Consider the following 14,638-nt stretch of genomic DNA (forward strand, 5'->3'; position numbering starts at 1 on the left):
TTAAACTAAAATTTTCATAGGCCAAATTTATAAAACCAACAATAATCTTTTAAATTTTATTTATTTTATAAACTATTGTAAAATTATTGTATTGTACATATAAAAAATTTGTGGTTAATACAATATTAGTCGTGTAAAAGTACACTGGAGTTAAAGAATGTTATGGACAATACCGTTTTCACAGTGATACACCAAATACTGGAGTAAAACTTAAGAATTAAATGCTTTTGGTTCAATTTTGTTTTAAACAATAATTAAATTTTATTCATACATCACCACACTTTCAAATAGAGTTTTTGCCCATTTAATAAAGCGATAGACATTTGGAAAAATTGTAATTCCTATGTGAAATTGCTATTCCATACTCAGAATATAAAAAGGGAGTAAAGGTGCAAGGGGCTGGCAACTCACAAATAAAAAATATTTTTCTTAAATTATTTTACATACACGCAGAAATTTGTGTTAATTTTTTTTTTCTTTTAAATTTATTTCAATTTAATCAGTCGATTTAGTCTTGTAAAGACGTGAAAAATTTCAGTCTGATTTGACAGACTAAATATAAACTAGATATGATGTAAGATTTTTCTTAAATTTGTAAATATCTGTTGAATTAAATTCTTTCGAAAGAAATTAACTTTTGAAGTCTATGAAAAAATATAGATTCGCGTTTTTTTTTTTTTTTTTTTTTTTGATCATTTGGTTTATTTTTGATATTTGAAATTTTTTGCGGAGGAAAAAATGAATTTCCAAAAAGAAGAAACAATGTCAATGATTTTCATATGTAAAGAATAAAAATATTTTTTTTGCAAAAGAGAAGGTATTTTTTTCAAAAGATTCAATGAAAGAAATTTTTTTAGAATTAAAAAGAAAATTCGAAGAACGTGTGAGAAAAACTTGTTTTCAATAAAATTAATTATAAATATTACGTAACAATCTAAAAAACTGTACATTTTGCACTTTTCCGTAAGTTACAAACGGTTGCAATTTTTTTGCTGACTCAGCAACATTTCATTGAAAACATTTCTATACAATTTTTTTTTTATTTTTTCAAGAATAGCCTTTTTGACAAATTTACGTGTCAAACTAGATTACTCTAGTTTAAAAATAATTTCAATAGGAGAAAAAAAATAAATAAAAAATACGATTTAATGGTGAAGTAATTTTTTCACCCTGATTTTAAAGTCTTTTAAGGTTGAGCGTGTTCCAATTTATAAACATCATGATAAGCATTACGAATTAATGCATAAGGGAAACAGCTCTCAAGCAGATCCATAGTGAGAAATGGAGATTCTTGAACAATTTGATCCAAAAGAAGATAAACCGATTCTCTATTTCTTGTCGCTTCCTTATCAGCTTCTTGACCCAATCTCAATAAACTTGAAGAAGCTAAAGCAAGAAATTCTTTCATTCTATCCTCAATATCGTTTTGTCCGCAAATGGTGAATAGTGCTCCAAAAATATTATTGATTGCAGTAGCCATGCAGTGAATATTATTTGAATGACCCTCAAGTGATGCTCTATAAAATGAATTTTCATTTTTCGCGAGTTTAGGAATTGAAACGGCTACAAAGACCATTAGAAGACAAACTAGAATATGTTCATCTTCATCAACTTCAGCTTTTTGACTTCGAAGAGCTGTTGTTAAAGTTGGATCCACTTTACAAGTGAGACCAGCGGCTGATGTCATTTCCGAAACCACTCTCATTGGATCACCAGACGGAAGATGATGTTTAAAATCAAGAATTGAACTCAATAAAAATGGAATTCGTTCTTCTAGAACATCAACAAGTGCAGCTTGTGAGAGTTGTCTAAAGCTAAGAATTACACCGATAATTGTCACTCTTTGAAGAACGTTATCAACTTGTTGTAATTTTTTAAATTGCTCTTTCATCACTTCTGGCTTATCAAAATTTGTCCTCAATGCAACTAAAACTTCTTTATTCCCAGCGACAAGTTTCTTCAATTCCTGCACTTGACTCGCAATATGCCACATTAAAGTCTCATTCAACATTTTCATTCCTGTAAAATAAAATTATAAAATATATTAATTATCAATCTTTATTATAAAACTTATTTTGATTTCATATAATAGAAAATCTTACCATAAGGTCCAATAAGTTCTGATAAAGCTCGCAGTTCATTGATATCAGAAAATTCTTCGGCATTGAAAGGAATTGCTCCTTCAACAGTGAGACTGACAAAGGCTCTTTGATTTCCAGAATAGCAAATATTTCCAGCGCTAACTCTTCTTAATAAAACTTCCGAATACCATTGTGTATAAAGAGCGGCAATTGATTTTTCTCCATGACTATCCAAAGGTTGTGTTTGCTGTAGTAATGCATTATTAAAAACCCTTGTAATATCAATGTGAACATAATTTTCCACAGTTTGAAGAACATTCATATAGGCTCGTACACTAACAAATAATTCCGATGGTTTTGCTATTTCACTTGTATCAGGATTGAACATGACCATTCCAACTAAAGCCTGAGCAAATCTATTCTCAAGATGTTGATGAAGATATTCCCTTGGGGCAAAAGTATATTCCCAAACATTAATCGTTGGACAATAATTAATAGAATAACAAAGTTCAGTTAAGGCCATATGTAATTTATCCATTGTTGTTAATTCTTCTCGTGTTTTTCTGTAACTCTCAATTCCTGGTTTGTGAATTTCAATCATATTCTTCTTGTTCTTATCTTTCTTCTTACGATTCAATGTTTGTGAAATAAGAATTGCACAGTGTTTTGGAAGAAGTTTATCACTCATATTACACTGCTCATCACATATTGTTGTAATAATATTCTTTGCCTCTTTTGCCATTTCATCAAGGAACATATTGACAACTGACAAACTTCTCTCTCTAATATGATGACGTTCCTCTGGACAAAGTTCGTGTGTACAACTTTGAAAATGACTGCAAATAAGAGGAAAAGCAACGATATAGCGATTTTGAGCTGGAAATTCCAGACACATGTGAAATTGATCCTCGAATATTTTACTGTAAAAACAAAAAATTGAAAGATCAGAAGTTTCAACAAGAACATCGTCGAGATTATCAACCATTTTTGTGTGAAAAATAACGGTATCCATAAAGGAAGTAAGTTCCCTATTATCAGCGAGATTCATTCCACTCTTGGAAATTGACATATAGGCCTGAAGTCTAAACCAATCGAGTCTAAATGCTCGAAAATCAAAAAGTTCATTATCCTCGACTTGTTTAACAGTGAGACTTGCAATTTGTGAGCATAAATCGCTTAAAATTGCTCCCTCTTCCTCGGGACAAACTGGAAGATTTTGGATCATTTGATGCAAAGCTGGTGCATCAAATCCAGAGAGAAATTGCACGTAATATCTCTGAAGAACTTGAGAGTATTTTCTAACAAGAGCACGAAGTTCCTCGCAATGGAAGAGCAATTCTGGAAGTTGTCTATCGACCAAGTCTTCGCCTCCACGACCTTTGCCTTTGCCTTGATTTGGAGGATTGTCACGGTGACGCAAAAGCCAAAGAACTTCGTCCCTCGAGTGACAGAGTCCCATTAAAATTAAAAGCACCTTTGGTCCCAAAAGACCTGGTTGATCAGTTAAAATTAATCCCAATTCTTTAAGAGCTGTTCTCAGGAATTTTCTCCTCTCTCTGTGACGATAGCTGGCTTTTTGAATCGCATGATTGTAGCATTCCTTCACCTCAGAGACTCTCTTGCCGTAGCCTTTGATACCTTCAAAAAAGGCTTGAATATATTGATGAATATAAATCACTTCATCGCGAAAGAGAGCGAGGACCCAACCGGATTCCAAAGCCGTTGTCCAAAGTTGATTAGGTTGTTCCTGATTGAGAAATGAATGACAAAGAGTAAAACCGAGAATTATCCATTTCTCAACTCGATCCAAATTTAATGTTTCACATGACATTGTATCAGTTGCAGCTGCTTTCAAAATTTGTCCTGGACTCCCCACGAGACTGAGTTTCTGATCTGCTCTCCACGTATCGGCTGTTAAATTTCTTCCAGGATATATTGGCCACAATGATGTTAAAGCATTCTTCAATAATTTCGAGTGTGGCACAAATTCCTCTGACAATTTTTTCAATGGCGAATCATAATCCATAATCATTTGTCCCAGACGTGGAAAACTTTGATCCGACTGGCTATGCACCTAGAAGTAAAAAAAAAAATTACATTTAAGAAATATTATTTTAATTTCTTTTGACGTTAAACAAATAATTCACTCACCATTTCATGAGCAGCATTGAATAGTCCAAGAACTGCTTTTCGATCTTCAACCTTCGACAGTAGTATCATTAAACTTATATAAGTTATAACAAGATCCAAATATCCTTTTGTCAAATCAAAATTAATAGTAATATCCATATGAACTCCACAAGCATCCATTGTTGTTAATAATTCACAAACATTATCTTTAAAATCCAAAAGATCGACAAACGTATAATAATACAATGACAGTGATTTGATAATTTCATTTCTTAAATTTGTGATTGTTTGCAATCCTTTGATGTCAATATTAGGAAATTTCCTCACTATTGTTTTTATAGATGATTCCAATGATTTGTCAGAAAGAAATCCAGGTTTAGATTTAGCATCCCCACAGGCTTTTTTAATATTGTATATACGTGTAAGCATACCAATTCCACGATCATTTAAAATAGTTAACTTTTCAGCCAGCTTTTGCTGGCTAGGTAAAATCGGTCGTGCCATGATTTTTATTTTGTTTTAATAAATTTACTAATAGAAAAACTCACGAAATAATCATGATCAATGCGGTTTCATTCACCTGCACAATTTCCTGTGTGACAGGAATGCCCCACCCCGAGTTCTTATATACTTTAACCAAAAATAATTAAAATTTGAGCTAAAGTTCTATAATCTGAAATTATAATACTTTTTATCAGATAAACAAATTTTAACAATATTTAAGATGTAGTAAAATTTATTGCACAGTGAATTTAAAAAAAAAATTGACAGTAGTGAATCACTATAAACCGAAACACCAATCTTTTTTATGTCGTGAAATTGGAAACTAGTGAATTAAAAGTACCAACAATATGGAATTCCCTATAGGAAAATTCCGTTCCGTTCCGTAGTTTTTAAAATATAGGGAATAATTTTACTGTCCATCGATAAGTGTCAAAATGGTAACTAAAATCGAAAGACGATAAGTTAGAAGTCTATAAAAACAAACCACCTTTGTTACAAATACAAGAAACGTATTAATTATAATTAATTATGATGTAAAGTGTTAATGTAATTCTATCATTATATTTATGCAGTGACGATCTTTCTTTATCAAACTTAACTCAGCAGTTTTGTAGTGCTTTTTTCAAGAAGTGGATTCAACTTTTTCAAGTACTTTTCCATATTATTATATTGTATTGTTAAAAACTAGTTTAGTAAAAAATTTTCAAAATATTGGTCAAAAACATCGCATGTCATTATTACTAAACAATAATAAACAACAGAATTTACTAAAAAAAAATGGTTCAAAAATTTTTCAGGTACTCGTAAAATTGTATTTTTAAAAATGAAAATCACTTTATTTAAATATCTACTTCTTAAAATACTTCAATAATGATATACATTTTTTTTTGTTATAATCAAAAAAAGCGCAGGAATTATTGCAATTTTAATGCAATTATGTCATAAATTCATATTCAGAAATATTATAAAAAAACACGTCCTTGATAGCAAAATTGATTGTATAGATCTCTCAACATTCTCAACACCGGCACGTACGGCACCGGTTTTACTATGCGTTTCCATTTACACGCCCTTCTCTCCTCTTATATTCAGTTATGCGCGCAACTCCAAACATTTAGGAGGTTTGTTTGTCGCAGTTAAAACTTGAACTTTTATTTGAACTTTCATCACTTTCCCTTACAGTATAATATATCGAAAAATCATGACACAAAAAAAATCTCCTGTCTTAAGTGAAGCTACGCATTTTTTTTAACGCTCTGTATTCATTTTTTTGAAATGTAAGTAAAATTTTTTTTAAATATTCACCAAAAAACTGAGAATAATTTCTAAAAATATCTATAAATAAATTAACAATAAATTAAGATTATTAATTGATATTATTTTCATGTGTTATATATATATATATGAGAAAGTAACTATACACTATAAACATATTTCTCAATAACTTTTTAAAATGCGAAAGCGGTCTCTTTAATTTCACTAAGAATATAATATTCATCTGTAATTTAGAAAAGAATTTTTTATTTTTTCATAAAATTATTAAGGACGGTTTTTTTAATGGCAAAATTAGTGAAAAAATTATACCTATTTAGAAAATTTAATTTAAAATTATATTTTTAAACTAAAATCTTTCATATTTTCTAATATACACTTTCTCCTTATCTACGACGAGAATACAAAATTAAAAAACTTTTATTATTCAAGAAAATTATATAAGTAATTATAAATTACAATAAATATAATAAATTATTTATTAAATTACTATATTAAATTTATATAAAGTTGAAGTAAACATTTCTAAAAAAAAATTGATATAAAATAATAAATATTCCAGTTTCTTTCTATTTTTGAAATTAGTTATCTGAACTTCAGTTTTAAAAAATATTTCCAGGGTCACATATATTGAAAAATTGCATATTGAAATTTATTACACTTTAATTATTTGCGTTTAAAATAGTCTTTCAATGATACATAATATGTAATTGTCTGATAAGCAAACTATTATTTTTTATTTTAGCAATAAAAGTAAGTTTTTTTAAGTATTAAAAACATTATTTTATGGACTTTGTTTGAAAAAAAATACAATTTTTTGAAACATTAAATTTTACAAAAACAAGTAAATTAAAATATATATTATTGTCAAGTCAGATCATTACGTAAATTTTGTGATTTATTATTTAACAAAATAATTTTTAAAAGTATTATATTTTTTCATGTTCGTGAAACATTTTTCTTCAATTATTTACTTAGAAGCAAATTTTTTATTTGTATAATTTAAACAATTATGTATTTATATTTGATTTGCAAACATTTTTTTTTGACCTAAGAGTGACTTTTAAGTTTCTGAAATTTTTTGACCCTTGCAAATTTTAAGAGTGTGTGATAAAAAAAAAAAACTCTTTCCTTTATATTATGTTATTTTTGTTATAAGATTTTGATATGGCAACTTTGGGTAACAGAAGCGAAAAAAATATTGATATAGAATCATCGAGATAGTGATCTGTTGTCTTGCCGTAAGAAAACAGGTATTTTTAAAGACGTAGAATTTGCTAAAAAAAAAAAAAAAGATAATTATATTTTCAAAAGATTTTATCCTTAATTTTTCTACAATCTGATAAGATAAAATAGTTAATCACACTTGTGGTTATATTTGCGTTCTGCACGTGAAACGCGACCATTCACGTGCAAAACATATGCACGTTTTGGCAAAAAATTTTTTTAAAAAATTTAATTTCTTTAATTAATAAAAAAAAAATCTATTTGTTTCAGAGCTTTCGTTAATTAATATATATCAGGAAAAAGAAAAAAAAATGTCTCTAGCAAGTAAAATTAAAGTGCAATCAATTTTCAATAATTTAACAATGATTCGAGCTTTCTCAGCAAAACCAATGCTCAATACGAAAGACGACAGTAAAGAAGTGATAATAAAATATCTTGATGGCAAGGATAATGGAATTGCAGTCATAGGATTAAATCGTCCAGAAGCTCGGAATGCATTTGGAAAAAATCTCGTGTCACAATTAAGTGAAGCAATTTCGACAATTCGTCAAGACAATAAAGTACGAGTTCTCATTGTTCGTAGTTTGGTACCAAAAATATTCTGTGCTGGCGCAGATTTAAAGGAAAGATTGAAAATGGATAATTCCGAAGTAAATCCATTTGTTTCTTCATTAAGAAATCTCATGAATAATGTTGAATCCCTACCGGCGCCTGTTATATCGGCAATTGATGGCTCTGCACTTGGAGGAGGTTTGGAACTTGCTCTAGCTACTGATATAAGAACAGCAGCGTCTGAAGCAAAAATGGGTCTAGTCGAAACCAAATTGGCAATTATTCCTGGAGCAGGTGGAACTCAGAGACTGCCAAGAGTTGTGGGACCTGCAAAAGCCAAAGAACTTATATTTGCAGCTCGTGTTCTTGATGGTGAAGAAGCACACAAAATTGGACTTGTTAATCAAGTTGTTCCACAAAATAAGGATGGTGATGCTGCTTATCAAGCTGCACTGTCAATCGCAAGAGAAATTTTACCAAATGGTCCTATTGGAGTAAAGTAAGTTCATTTGTTATACAATTATATAATTTTACACAATAAAAATATTTTTAAAAAATTCAAATTTAAAAATTAGATATTTTAAAATTAAAAGAATTTTTTCCAACATACCTCATTATATAATTTATGTTTTAAAATTTTTATCATTTTAATAAAAGAAGTATGGAAAATGCCGGTAATTGTTTTATTTATTACGACGTCAAGGTCTTTTTAAAACTCATCGATTAACTTATGACAATGTATTCATTAGCATAAATTAATGACTCAAGTGGTTATTTTTAATAAACAATTCTTTTATTCACAATTCCCAGGGTTGTAATTGAAGGAAAAACTTTGTTCTACAATTTTAACTCTTGTAAATATATTTTCAATTTATTTCAGATTAGCGAAAGTTGCAATCAGTAAAGGAGTGGAAGTACCAATTGAGGATGGATTTGAAATTGAAAAACAATGTGTTTCTCAGCTTTTGGAAACGCAGGATCGAGTCGAAGGTCTTGCAGCTTTTACTGCAAAACGAATTCCAATTTACAGAGGTTTGTAATTGAAAAAAATTCGTTACCTTATTTGGAACTGACTTTTTTTGTAAGTAAAATTGACAAAAATGCGTTTTTTAAAACAAAACTAATTTTACGAAAAGAGCATATAATTTATAAGAATCAAAGTTCCAAGATACTTGTGTACCATTATCGGGAGGTGGTAATTGTAATATTTTGTAAAAAAAAAAAATTATTATTTTCTACGCTGTAATATGTAATTTTATCAAAGAATATCATTGTTAATTAGTAAAAAGTTTAAATCTTTATTGTTAATACTATTTTAAAAATGTAATTTTTATGACCTTTCATAAGAATAAATCTTTTTATTATTTTTTATTAAAAATTCATATTTTTTTAATGCTAATATAATATTTGAGCAAAAAGAGTTATTTTTAAACTAAAAGTTTCGTCGAGTAAAGTGAAAAAAGAAATACAGAAATTGCTTTCATTTGGTTTTATTCATTTGATTTGAGTTATAATTAGACTATAAATAAATCAACACTATTTACATAAAATTTAATTTTAGAGAAAAAATGCTTCGTGGAATAAATAATTTAAACGCAATGCATCGGTGCGTTTGGGCATTCTTTATTTTCAGATTCTTGCACTAAAATTTGCAGTACTTTTAATTGATTGACAGTATCTTCGGGACCAGTTACACGATGTCCAATTGTCATATCACTTTCATAAATTTCATAGTCATTTCCACCTTCTCTTACTTTGTCACCGAAAAAATGTATTTCATCATATCCTTCAATATGTTTCAGACAATAGGTTTTGTCCCATCCATTAGGAAAAACATCAAATGATATTTGTCCACCTTTTAATTAATTGAAACAGTTAAAAAAAAATTTTTTTTTAAATCTTTTATGTTTGCTTTCATTAAATTTTATTTTGAGAACTCTACTGTCTGGTTAAGAAGAATTTTTATCTTGAATAAATGATTTTTGTTTTACGATTGTATAAAGATAAACAAGTGAGATAAACTTACCAATACTGTACGTCAATGCTAAATCTGGAAATTCTTTTTTCAAGGCTTGAATGAATTTTTGGCGAATTTGATGTTCGTTATCATATTCATAGAATTGAAGACGTTCTTCTTGTGAACAATTTCTTCCAACCGGTGAAATATTCAACATTCCTGTTCTGAATTCGACAAATGTTCCTCGTTTAAATGGCAATTTTAATTCGGAAATATATTTCAAAACAAAATTTATAAAATCCTGTAGAGCCTCTTCTCCAATTAATTTATGAATTGACTACGAAAAAAAAAAACGAAATTACTATAAATGAAGAAATGAATGAATAGTTAAACTTAAATTAATACTTACTTCGGACGATAATTGTTTACCATCTCTGAAAGAAACTAAACCATTTTCAGAAAAAATATATTTATACTTCTGAAAAATATCGTCGCCACCTAATTGTTTTTTAATTTTGTTTAAATCGGAGCCACCAATAACAGCGAGGTCAAATGTTTTTTTCACTGATTCTTGCAAAAATTTATCAACATTAGACTTGATTACCTGTAAAATTTTCAGTTCTAATTAAATTTCAGAAAAAAATATAAAAAATATGATGTAAAATAAAATAAATTACCTGTTGAGGAACTGTAAGAGTCCCATCGACATCGAATAGACAAATAATCTTTTTCGCCATAGTTACCTGGAAAATAATGATTCATTAAAAATTAAATGCATTTAGATGATACAATTTAGAAGTAAAAAATATAAAAAATTGTATACGAGTAAATACTCGAATAAATAATCCAATACGTTGAAATGAAACAAATTAAATGATCCTTAAATAACTAAATGATACACAATCACGTGCTTATCCTAGCTTGTTATGGTAATTTACAAACCCCTTCTTATTTCTTTATATCAATATCTCGATACTCCAAATTGTTAATTTTAAATTAAATGATAAAATGTAATTTCACTTTATCTTTCGTATTTCAAAAATAAATAAAAATATTTTAACAATATTTAAAACAACGAAATAAACACCAAATGTCAATAATCCTACACCCACGTCACTGACGACAGAACCACCTGTGGTAAATTATGACAAAAGAATTTTGCACATTTTTTTAAAAAAATCTATCTTATAAATGCGAAAAACAATTTTTTTTTTGAAACTTTCATTACAGAAAATGGCGAAAATTGTAAAAGCTCCAGAAAATTACCTTCTCTATTTATTTATAAGCAATTTCAAATGGAATGAAAGGAGACGACGTGGCCTACAACTTTCAGCTGCTGCCGGTACTAATACAAACGAACTGGGAGTGTCATTATATCGTTCCCTTTTCTATCAGGAACGTAATTTAGAGGTGTATATAAAATTCTTCATTTACTAAATGAATTACGAAACTTTACAGAATCTATCAGCAATTTTTCAAAATATTAAATAATCTTTTACATTAATTGTAAAAAAAAATGACACATTAAAAGAACATTTTTTTGCATGATCTTAAAATTATTTCATCTATTTTGGAGTTACGTTAGTGATGAGTTTCACTTTTAATTCCTTCAGTATAGCAACAACAGTTAGAACGTTTTAAGATGTTTAAGAATTTTATTTTCATTTTAATTTTTATTTTAATAGAATTCAGAAATTCTAATGGACGAAAATTGCAAACACAACGAAATGTTGTTTTACTTTTGGGTAAAGTTATTTTTTTCCAAATGGATTTACTAAAAACAAATTTTAAATCGAAATAATTATTATTTTCAAACTTGTGTATTATTTTGTTTGTATATTTTGAAAAAGATTTTTTAAATTACAGCCGACGATGGAGGTTTCGAAATGCGATCTTATTTAAATAAAATTTGTCAAACTCCCAATTTAGACAAATTAGCAAAAGAAAGTTTGATTTTTAATAATGCTTATACTTCAGTCAGCAGTTGTTCACCTAGGTAATGTATGTAATAATAAGATTTTTATTTTAAAATCATGGTAAGAAAGATACTCTGTCATTAAACATCGATTTTAAATAATCCCTAACTTTTTTTTAAATGAAATTTAAGTTAATTAAATTTTGCAATATTTAAATTTGAATTTAGTCGTGCTTCACTATTAACGGGTTTACCAAGTCACCAAAATGGAATGTACGGTTTACATCAAGGAGTACATCATTTCAATTCATTTGAAAATGTTCCTAGTTTATCGAAGATATTAAGACGTAAAAATATAAGAACTGGTAAGCTGAAAAATATTGATTTCACTAACAATTTTACAAATTAATGAAAAACACAAATTTTTTTTTTTAGGTATTATTGGAAAAAAACACGTGGGACCAAATAAAGTTTATCCCTTTGATTTTTCCTATACGGAAGAAAATGAATCGACTCTTCAAATAGGAAGAAATATTACGAGAATCAAGTTGCTTGTTAGAGAATTTTTATCTCAAAATAAATCCCAGTATGTAATTATTTTTTTCCTTTTTAATCGAAAGGTTTTTTTTTAAAATAGGAAATTTTCATTTTCATAGACCATTTTTCCTGTATGTTGCTTTTCACGATCCCCATCGTTGTGGACATAAAAATCCAAAATACGGAAACTTTTGTGAAAAATTTGGCAATGGAGATGAGGGAATGGGAACAATTCCAGACTGGTCTCCAGTTTATTATCAATGGGAAGAAATAAAAGTTCCATATTTTGTTCAAGATACTGAAGCTGCAAAAAAAGATATAGCAGCTCAATATACAACAATATCTCGATTAGATCAAGGTTAAATTATATTTTATAATTTATATTTTAATTAAAACAAAAAATATCACTATGAGTATGACTATAAAAAAAATGATGTGCCAAATTTTCAGGAGTAGGATTAGTTCTTAAAGAATTAGAAGATGCTGGATTTAAAGACAATACTCTAGTGATTTACTCGTCAGATAATGGAATCCCCTTTCCTAATGGACGTACTAATTTGTACGATTCTGGTAATTTTATTTCTTTACAATAATTAAGATGCTGAAGATCATCATTTCTGAAATTTGTAATTAATAATATTAATATTTTTAACAGGCATTGCAGAACCAATGATGATTTCTTCTCCATACCATAAGGAAAGAAGAAATGATGCAACAAAAAGCATGACTTCATTATTAGATGTCGTTCCTACTATTCTCGACTGGTTCAAAGTTTCATATCCAAATCGTACTCGTAATTCAAATCAAAATCAATTCTCATTAACTGGAAAATCACTTCTTCCTCTATTGACTAAAGGTGAGTTCCAATAATTTCTAATTAATTTTCTTTATTCTCGTTCGTTAAATTCATTTTAAAATTTTTAGAGCCACAGGAAAAAAATACAACAGCAATATTTGCGAGTCAGACGCATCATGAAATTACCATGTACTATCCAATGAGAGCAATTCGAACAAAACGTTATAAACTTATTCACAATATAAATTATAAAATGCCTTTTCCTATTGATCAAGACTTCTACCTATCACCAACTTTTCAGGTAAAAATTTTGTGTAGAAATTTTTTTTTAAATTAGTATAAATTTTATATTCTTATCTAATTATTATTTCTTAATAGGATTTATTAAATAGAACACAATCAAATCAACCTCTTTGGTGGAATAAGTCATTAAAGAATTACTACTACAGAGATGAATGGGAATTATATGATCTAAAGCATGATCCAGAAGAAATTAAGAACATTGCTAGCAAATCATCAACCAAAGTAAATTTCTAATATTTTCTTCCTCTATCTAAATTTTACCTAGTTTCATTTATTATAATATAATTATATTATAATTTAAAGTAACTATTTTGAATATTCATTTTTATCTACAGGCAATTTTCATTGATTTGAAAAAGAGATTGCTAGACTGGCAAAAGGAAACAAAAGATCCATGGCTTTGTGCTCCGGAAGGAGTGTTTCAATCAGTTGGAAATTTTAAAGATAATCCTCAATGCATGCCTTTATATAATATGAATTTTTAAATTTCTATTTATATAGTAATATACAGTGACAATTGATTTTATACGAACAAATTTTGTGATAATGCAAATTTTTTATAATAAATGTTTTTATAAATTTAACGATATTTATTTTATATTTTATTATTTTTATAAAAATTTGACAGTACTTACATTTATGATTTACTAAAAATTTCCCAATTGAGATTGTGTAATATTCCTCATTTTTCTTTCGCGTTGTTTAAAAATTGCCTCATTAAGTTGATGTATGATAGTTGACGATTTATTAGCAGATTTTTCTATTTCAGTTAATTCTTCAGATATTTCGTGCATCTATATTAAAATAATTCACATATTAATCGAATTTATTATAATGAATAAAAAATTTCTCAGATAAAAAATATGTAAATAAAAGGAAATACAAAAATAATCATTATCTAATATGTGTGTACAACTTAACCTCAATACTTACAAATTGTCTATATCCTTGAAGTCTATTATTTTTCTCATGATTATTGTAAATTTGTTTAAATTGTAGCATTAACATGAGACAGAGAACAAATCCTCCAAGAGAAAGTAATGTATTGACATTTAAAATGCCACGTATAATTAACATAACAATTAACATATAAGTTATAATCACATGAATATTGCAAAGAAAATAAGTGTTTTTTTTTTTAATGTTTACAAGTTTCGACACACATTTAATATGAGAATAATTAAGCTTTTAATTATTATGAATAATTTGGATTGTTATTAATAAAAATTTTGTTTTTTGTTTTTAATTAAAATTGAACAACAATTTAAACTTTAATTTTATCATGTTAACTGTTTACACTGTGAGTTTATTTAGGGTGAACCGTGATTGGTTGATCCAACTAAGATGTTCATGTTGATTGGCTT

The 14,638-nt window shown here is 27.8% G+C and overlaps 4 protein-coding genes across 9 annotated transcripts; 2 read left to right on the plus strand and 2 right to left on the minus strand.

Annotated features, from left to right (window-relative positions):
* Positions 1-42: 42 nt before the first annotated feature.
* On the minus strand, positions 43-5,032 carry LOC127289615 (membrane-associated protein Hem). Its single transcript, XM_051317668.1, has 3 exons — positions 4,233-5,032; positions 2,103-4,155; positions 43-2,019 (listed from the first exon to the last, which is right to left on the minus strand). The coding sequence occupies exons 1-3, from the start codon at positions 4,713-4,715 to the stop codon at positions 1,187-1,189; spliced, it is 3,369 nt and encodes a 1,122-aa protein (XP_051173625.1). The 5' UTR covers positions 4,716-5,032; the 3' UTR covers positions 43-1,186.
* A 105-nt stretch (positions 5,033-5,137) lies between these two features.
* On the plus strand, positions 5,138-9,109 carry LOC127289622 (methylglutaconyl-CoA hydratase, mitochondrial). Of its 4 annotated transcripts, none has more exons than XM_051317680.1 (3): positions 5,138-5,363; positions 7,485-8,265; positions 8,647-9,109. In XM_051317680.1, exons 2-3 carry the CDS (start codon positions 7,526-7,528, stop codon positions 8,804-8,806), a joined length of 900 nt encoding a protein of 299 aa, XP_051173637.1. In that variant the 5' UTR covers positions 5,138-5,363; positions 7,485-7,525; the 3' UTR covers positions 8,807-9,109. The 4 variants fall into 4 exon arrangements, with proteins under 4 accessions (XP_051173637.1, XP_051173638.1, XP_051173636.1 ...); XM_051317681.1 differs by lacking the exon at positions 5,138-5,363 and adding an exon at positions 5,364-5,512; XM_051317679.1 differs by lacking the exon at positions 5,138-5,363 and adding an exon at positions 5,789-5,992.
* A 131-nt stretch (positions 9,110-9,240) lies between these two features.
* On the minus strand, positions 9,241-14,564 carry LOC127289626 (uncharacterized). 3 transcript variants are annotated; one of them, XM_051317688.1, is made up of 6 exons: positions 14,208-14,564; positions 13,910-14,068; positions 10,401-10,466; positions 10,133-10,327; positions 9,793-10,060; positions 9,241-9,621 (listed from the first exon to the last, which is right to left on the minus strand). In XM_051317688.1, exons 3-6 carry the CDS (start codon positions 10,458-10,460, stop codon positions 9,356-9,358), a joined length of 789 nt encoding a protein of 262 aa, XP_051173645.1. In that variant the 5' UTR covers positions 10,461-10,466; positions 13,910-14,068; positions 14,208-14,564; the 3' UTR covers positions 9,241-9,355. The 3 variants fall into 3 exon arrangements, with proteins under 3 accessions (XP_051173645.1, XP_051173643.1, XP_051173646.1); XM_051317686.1 differs by lacking the exons at positions 13,910-14,068; positions 14,208-14,564 and adding an exon at positions 10,990-11,101; XM_051317689.1 differs by lacking the exons at positions 13,910-14,068; positions 14,208-14,564 and adding an exon at positions 10,666-10,843.
* LOC127289620 (N-sulphoglucosamine sulphohydrolase) lies at positions 11,308-13,858 on the plus strand. The gene is made up of 10 exons (XM_051317676.1): positions 11,308-11,468; positions 11,590-11,719; positions 11,867-12,003; positions 12,074-12,224; positions 12,295-12,533; positions 12,626-12,745; positions 12,831-13,031; positions 13,100-13,272; positions 13,350-13,496; positions 13,610-13,858. The coding sequence occupies exons 1-10, from the start codon at positions 11,366-11,368 to the stop codon at positions 13,757-13,759; spliced, it is 1,551 nt and encodes a 516-aa protein (XP_051173633.1). The 5' UTR covers positions 11,308-11,365; the 3' UTR covers positions 13,760-13,858.
* Positions 14,565-14,638: the final 74 nt, after the last annotated feature.

The sequence above is a fragment of the Leptopilina boulardi genome, unplaced genomic scaffold (genome assembly GCF_019393585.1).
Source record: "Leptopilina boulardi isolate dan_hultmark-lab unplaced genomic scaffold, ZJU_Lbou_2.1 LbouV2_48, whole genome shotgun sequence".
Classification (NCBI taxonomy): Eukaryota; Metazoa; Arthropoda; class Insecta; order Hymenoptera; family Figitidae; genus Leptopilina; species Leptopilina boulardi.

What these genes read in the sequence shown, in the direction of transcription:
- LOC127289615 (XM_051317668.1), bottom strand. Translation starts at nt 4,715, where the DNA reads ATGGCACGACCGATTTTACCTAGCCAGCAAAAGCTGGCTGAAAAGTTA. An exon ending in TCAATGCTGCTCATGAAATG is followed by an intron (nt 4,156 to 4,232) that starts GTGAGTGAATTA and finishes TTTTACTTCTAG; the next exon opens with GTGCATAGCCAGTCGGATCA. An exon ending in AGAACTTATTGGACCTTATG is followed by an intron (nt 2,020 to 2,102) that starts GTAAGATTTTCT and finishes TTTATTTTACAG; the next exon opens with GAATGAAAATGTTGAATGAG.
- LOC127289622 (XM_051317680.1), top strand. Translation starts at nt 7,526, where the DNA reads ATGTCTCTAGCAAGTAAAATTAAAGTGCAATCAATTTTCAATAATTTA. An exon ending in AATGGTCCTATTGGAGTAAA is followed by an intron (nt 8,266 to 8,646) that starts GTAAGTTCATTT and finishes AATTTATTTCAG; the next exon opens with ATTAGCGAAAGTTGCAATCA.
- LOC127289626 (XM_051317688.1), bottom strand. Translation starts at nt 10,460, where the DNA reads ATGGCGAAAAAGATTATTTGTCTATTCGATGTCGATGGGACTCTTACA. An exon ending in GTAAACAATTATCGTCCGAA is followed by an intron (nt 10,061 to 10,132) that starts GTAAGTATTAAT and finishes TTTTTTTCGTAG; the next exon opens with TCAATTCATAAATTAATTGG. An exon ending in AGCATTGACGTACAGTATTG is followed by an intron (nt 9,622 to 9,792) that starts GTAAGTTTATCT and finishes ATTAATTAAAAG; the next exon opens with GTGGACAAATATCATTTGAT.
- LOC127289620 (XM_051317676.1), top strand. Translation starts at nt 11,366, where the DNA reads ATGTTTAAGAATTTTATTTTCATTTTAATTTTTATTTTAATAGAATTC. An exon ending in AATATCTCGATTAGATCAAG is followed by an intron (nt 12,534 to 12,625) that starts GTTAAATTATAT and finishes CCAAATTTTCAG; the next exon opens with GAGTAGGATTAGTTCTTAAA. An exon ending in TACTAATTTGTACGATTCTG is followed by an intron (nt 12,746 to 12,830) that starts GTAATTTTATTT and finishes TATTTTTAACAG; the next exon opens with GCATTGCAGAACCAATGATG.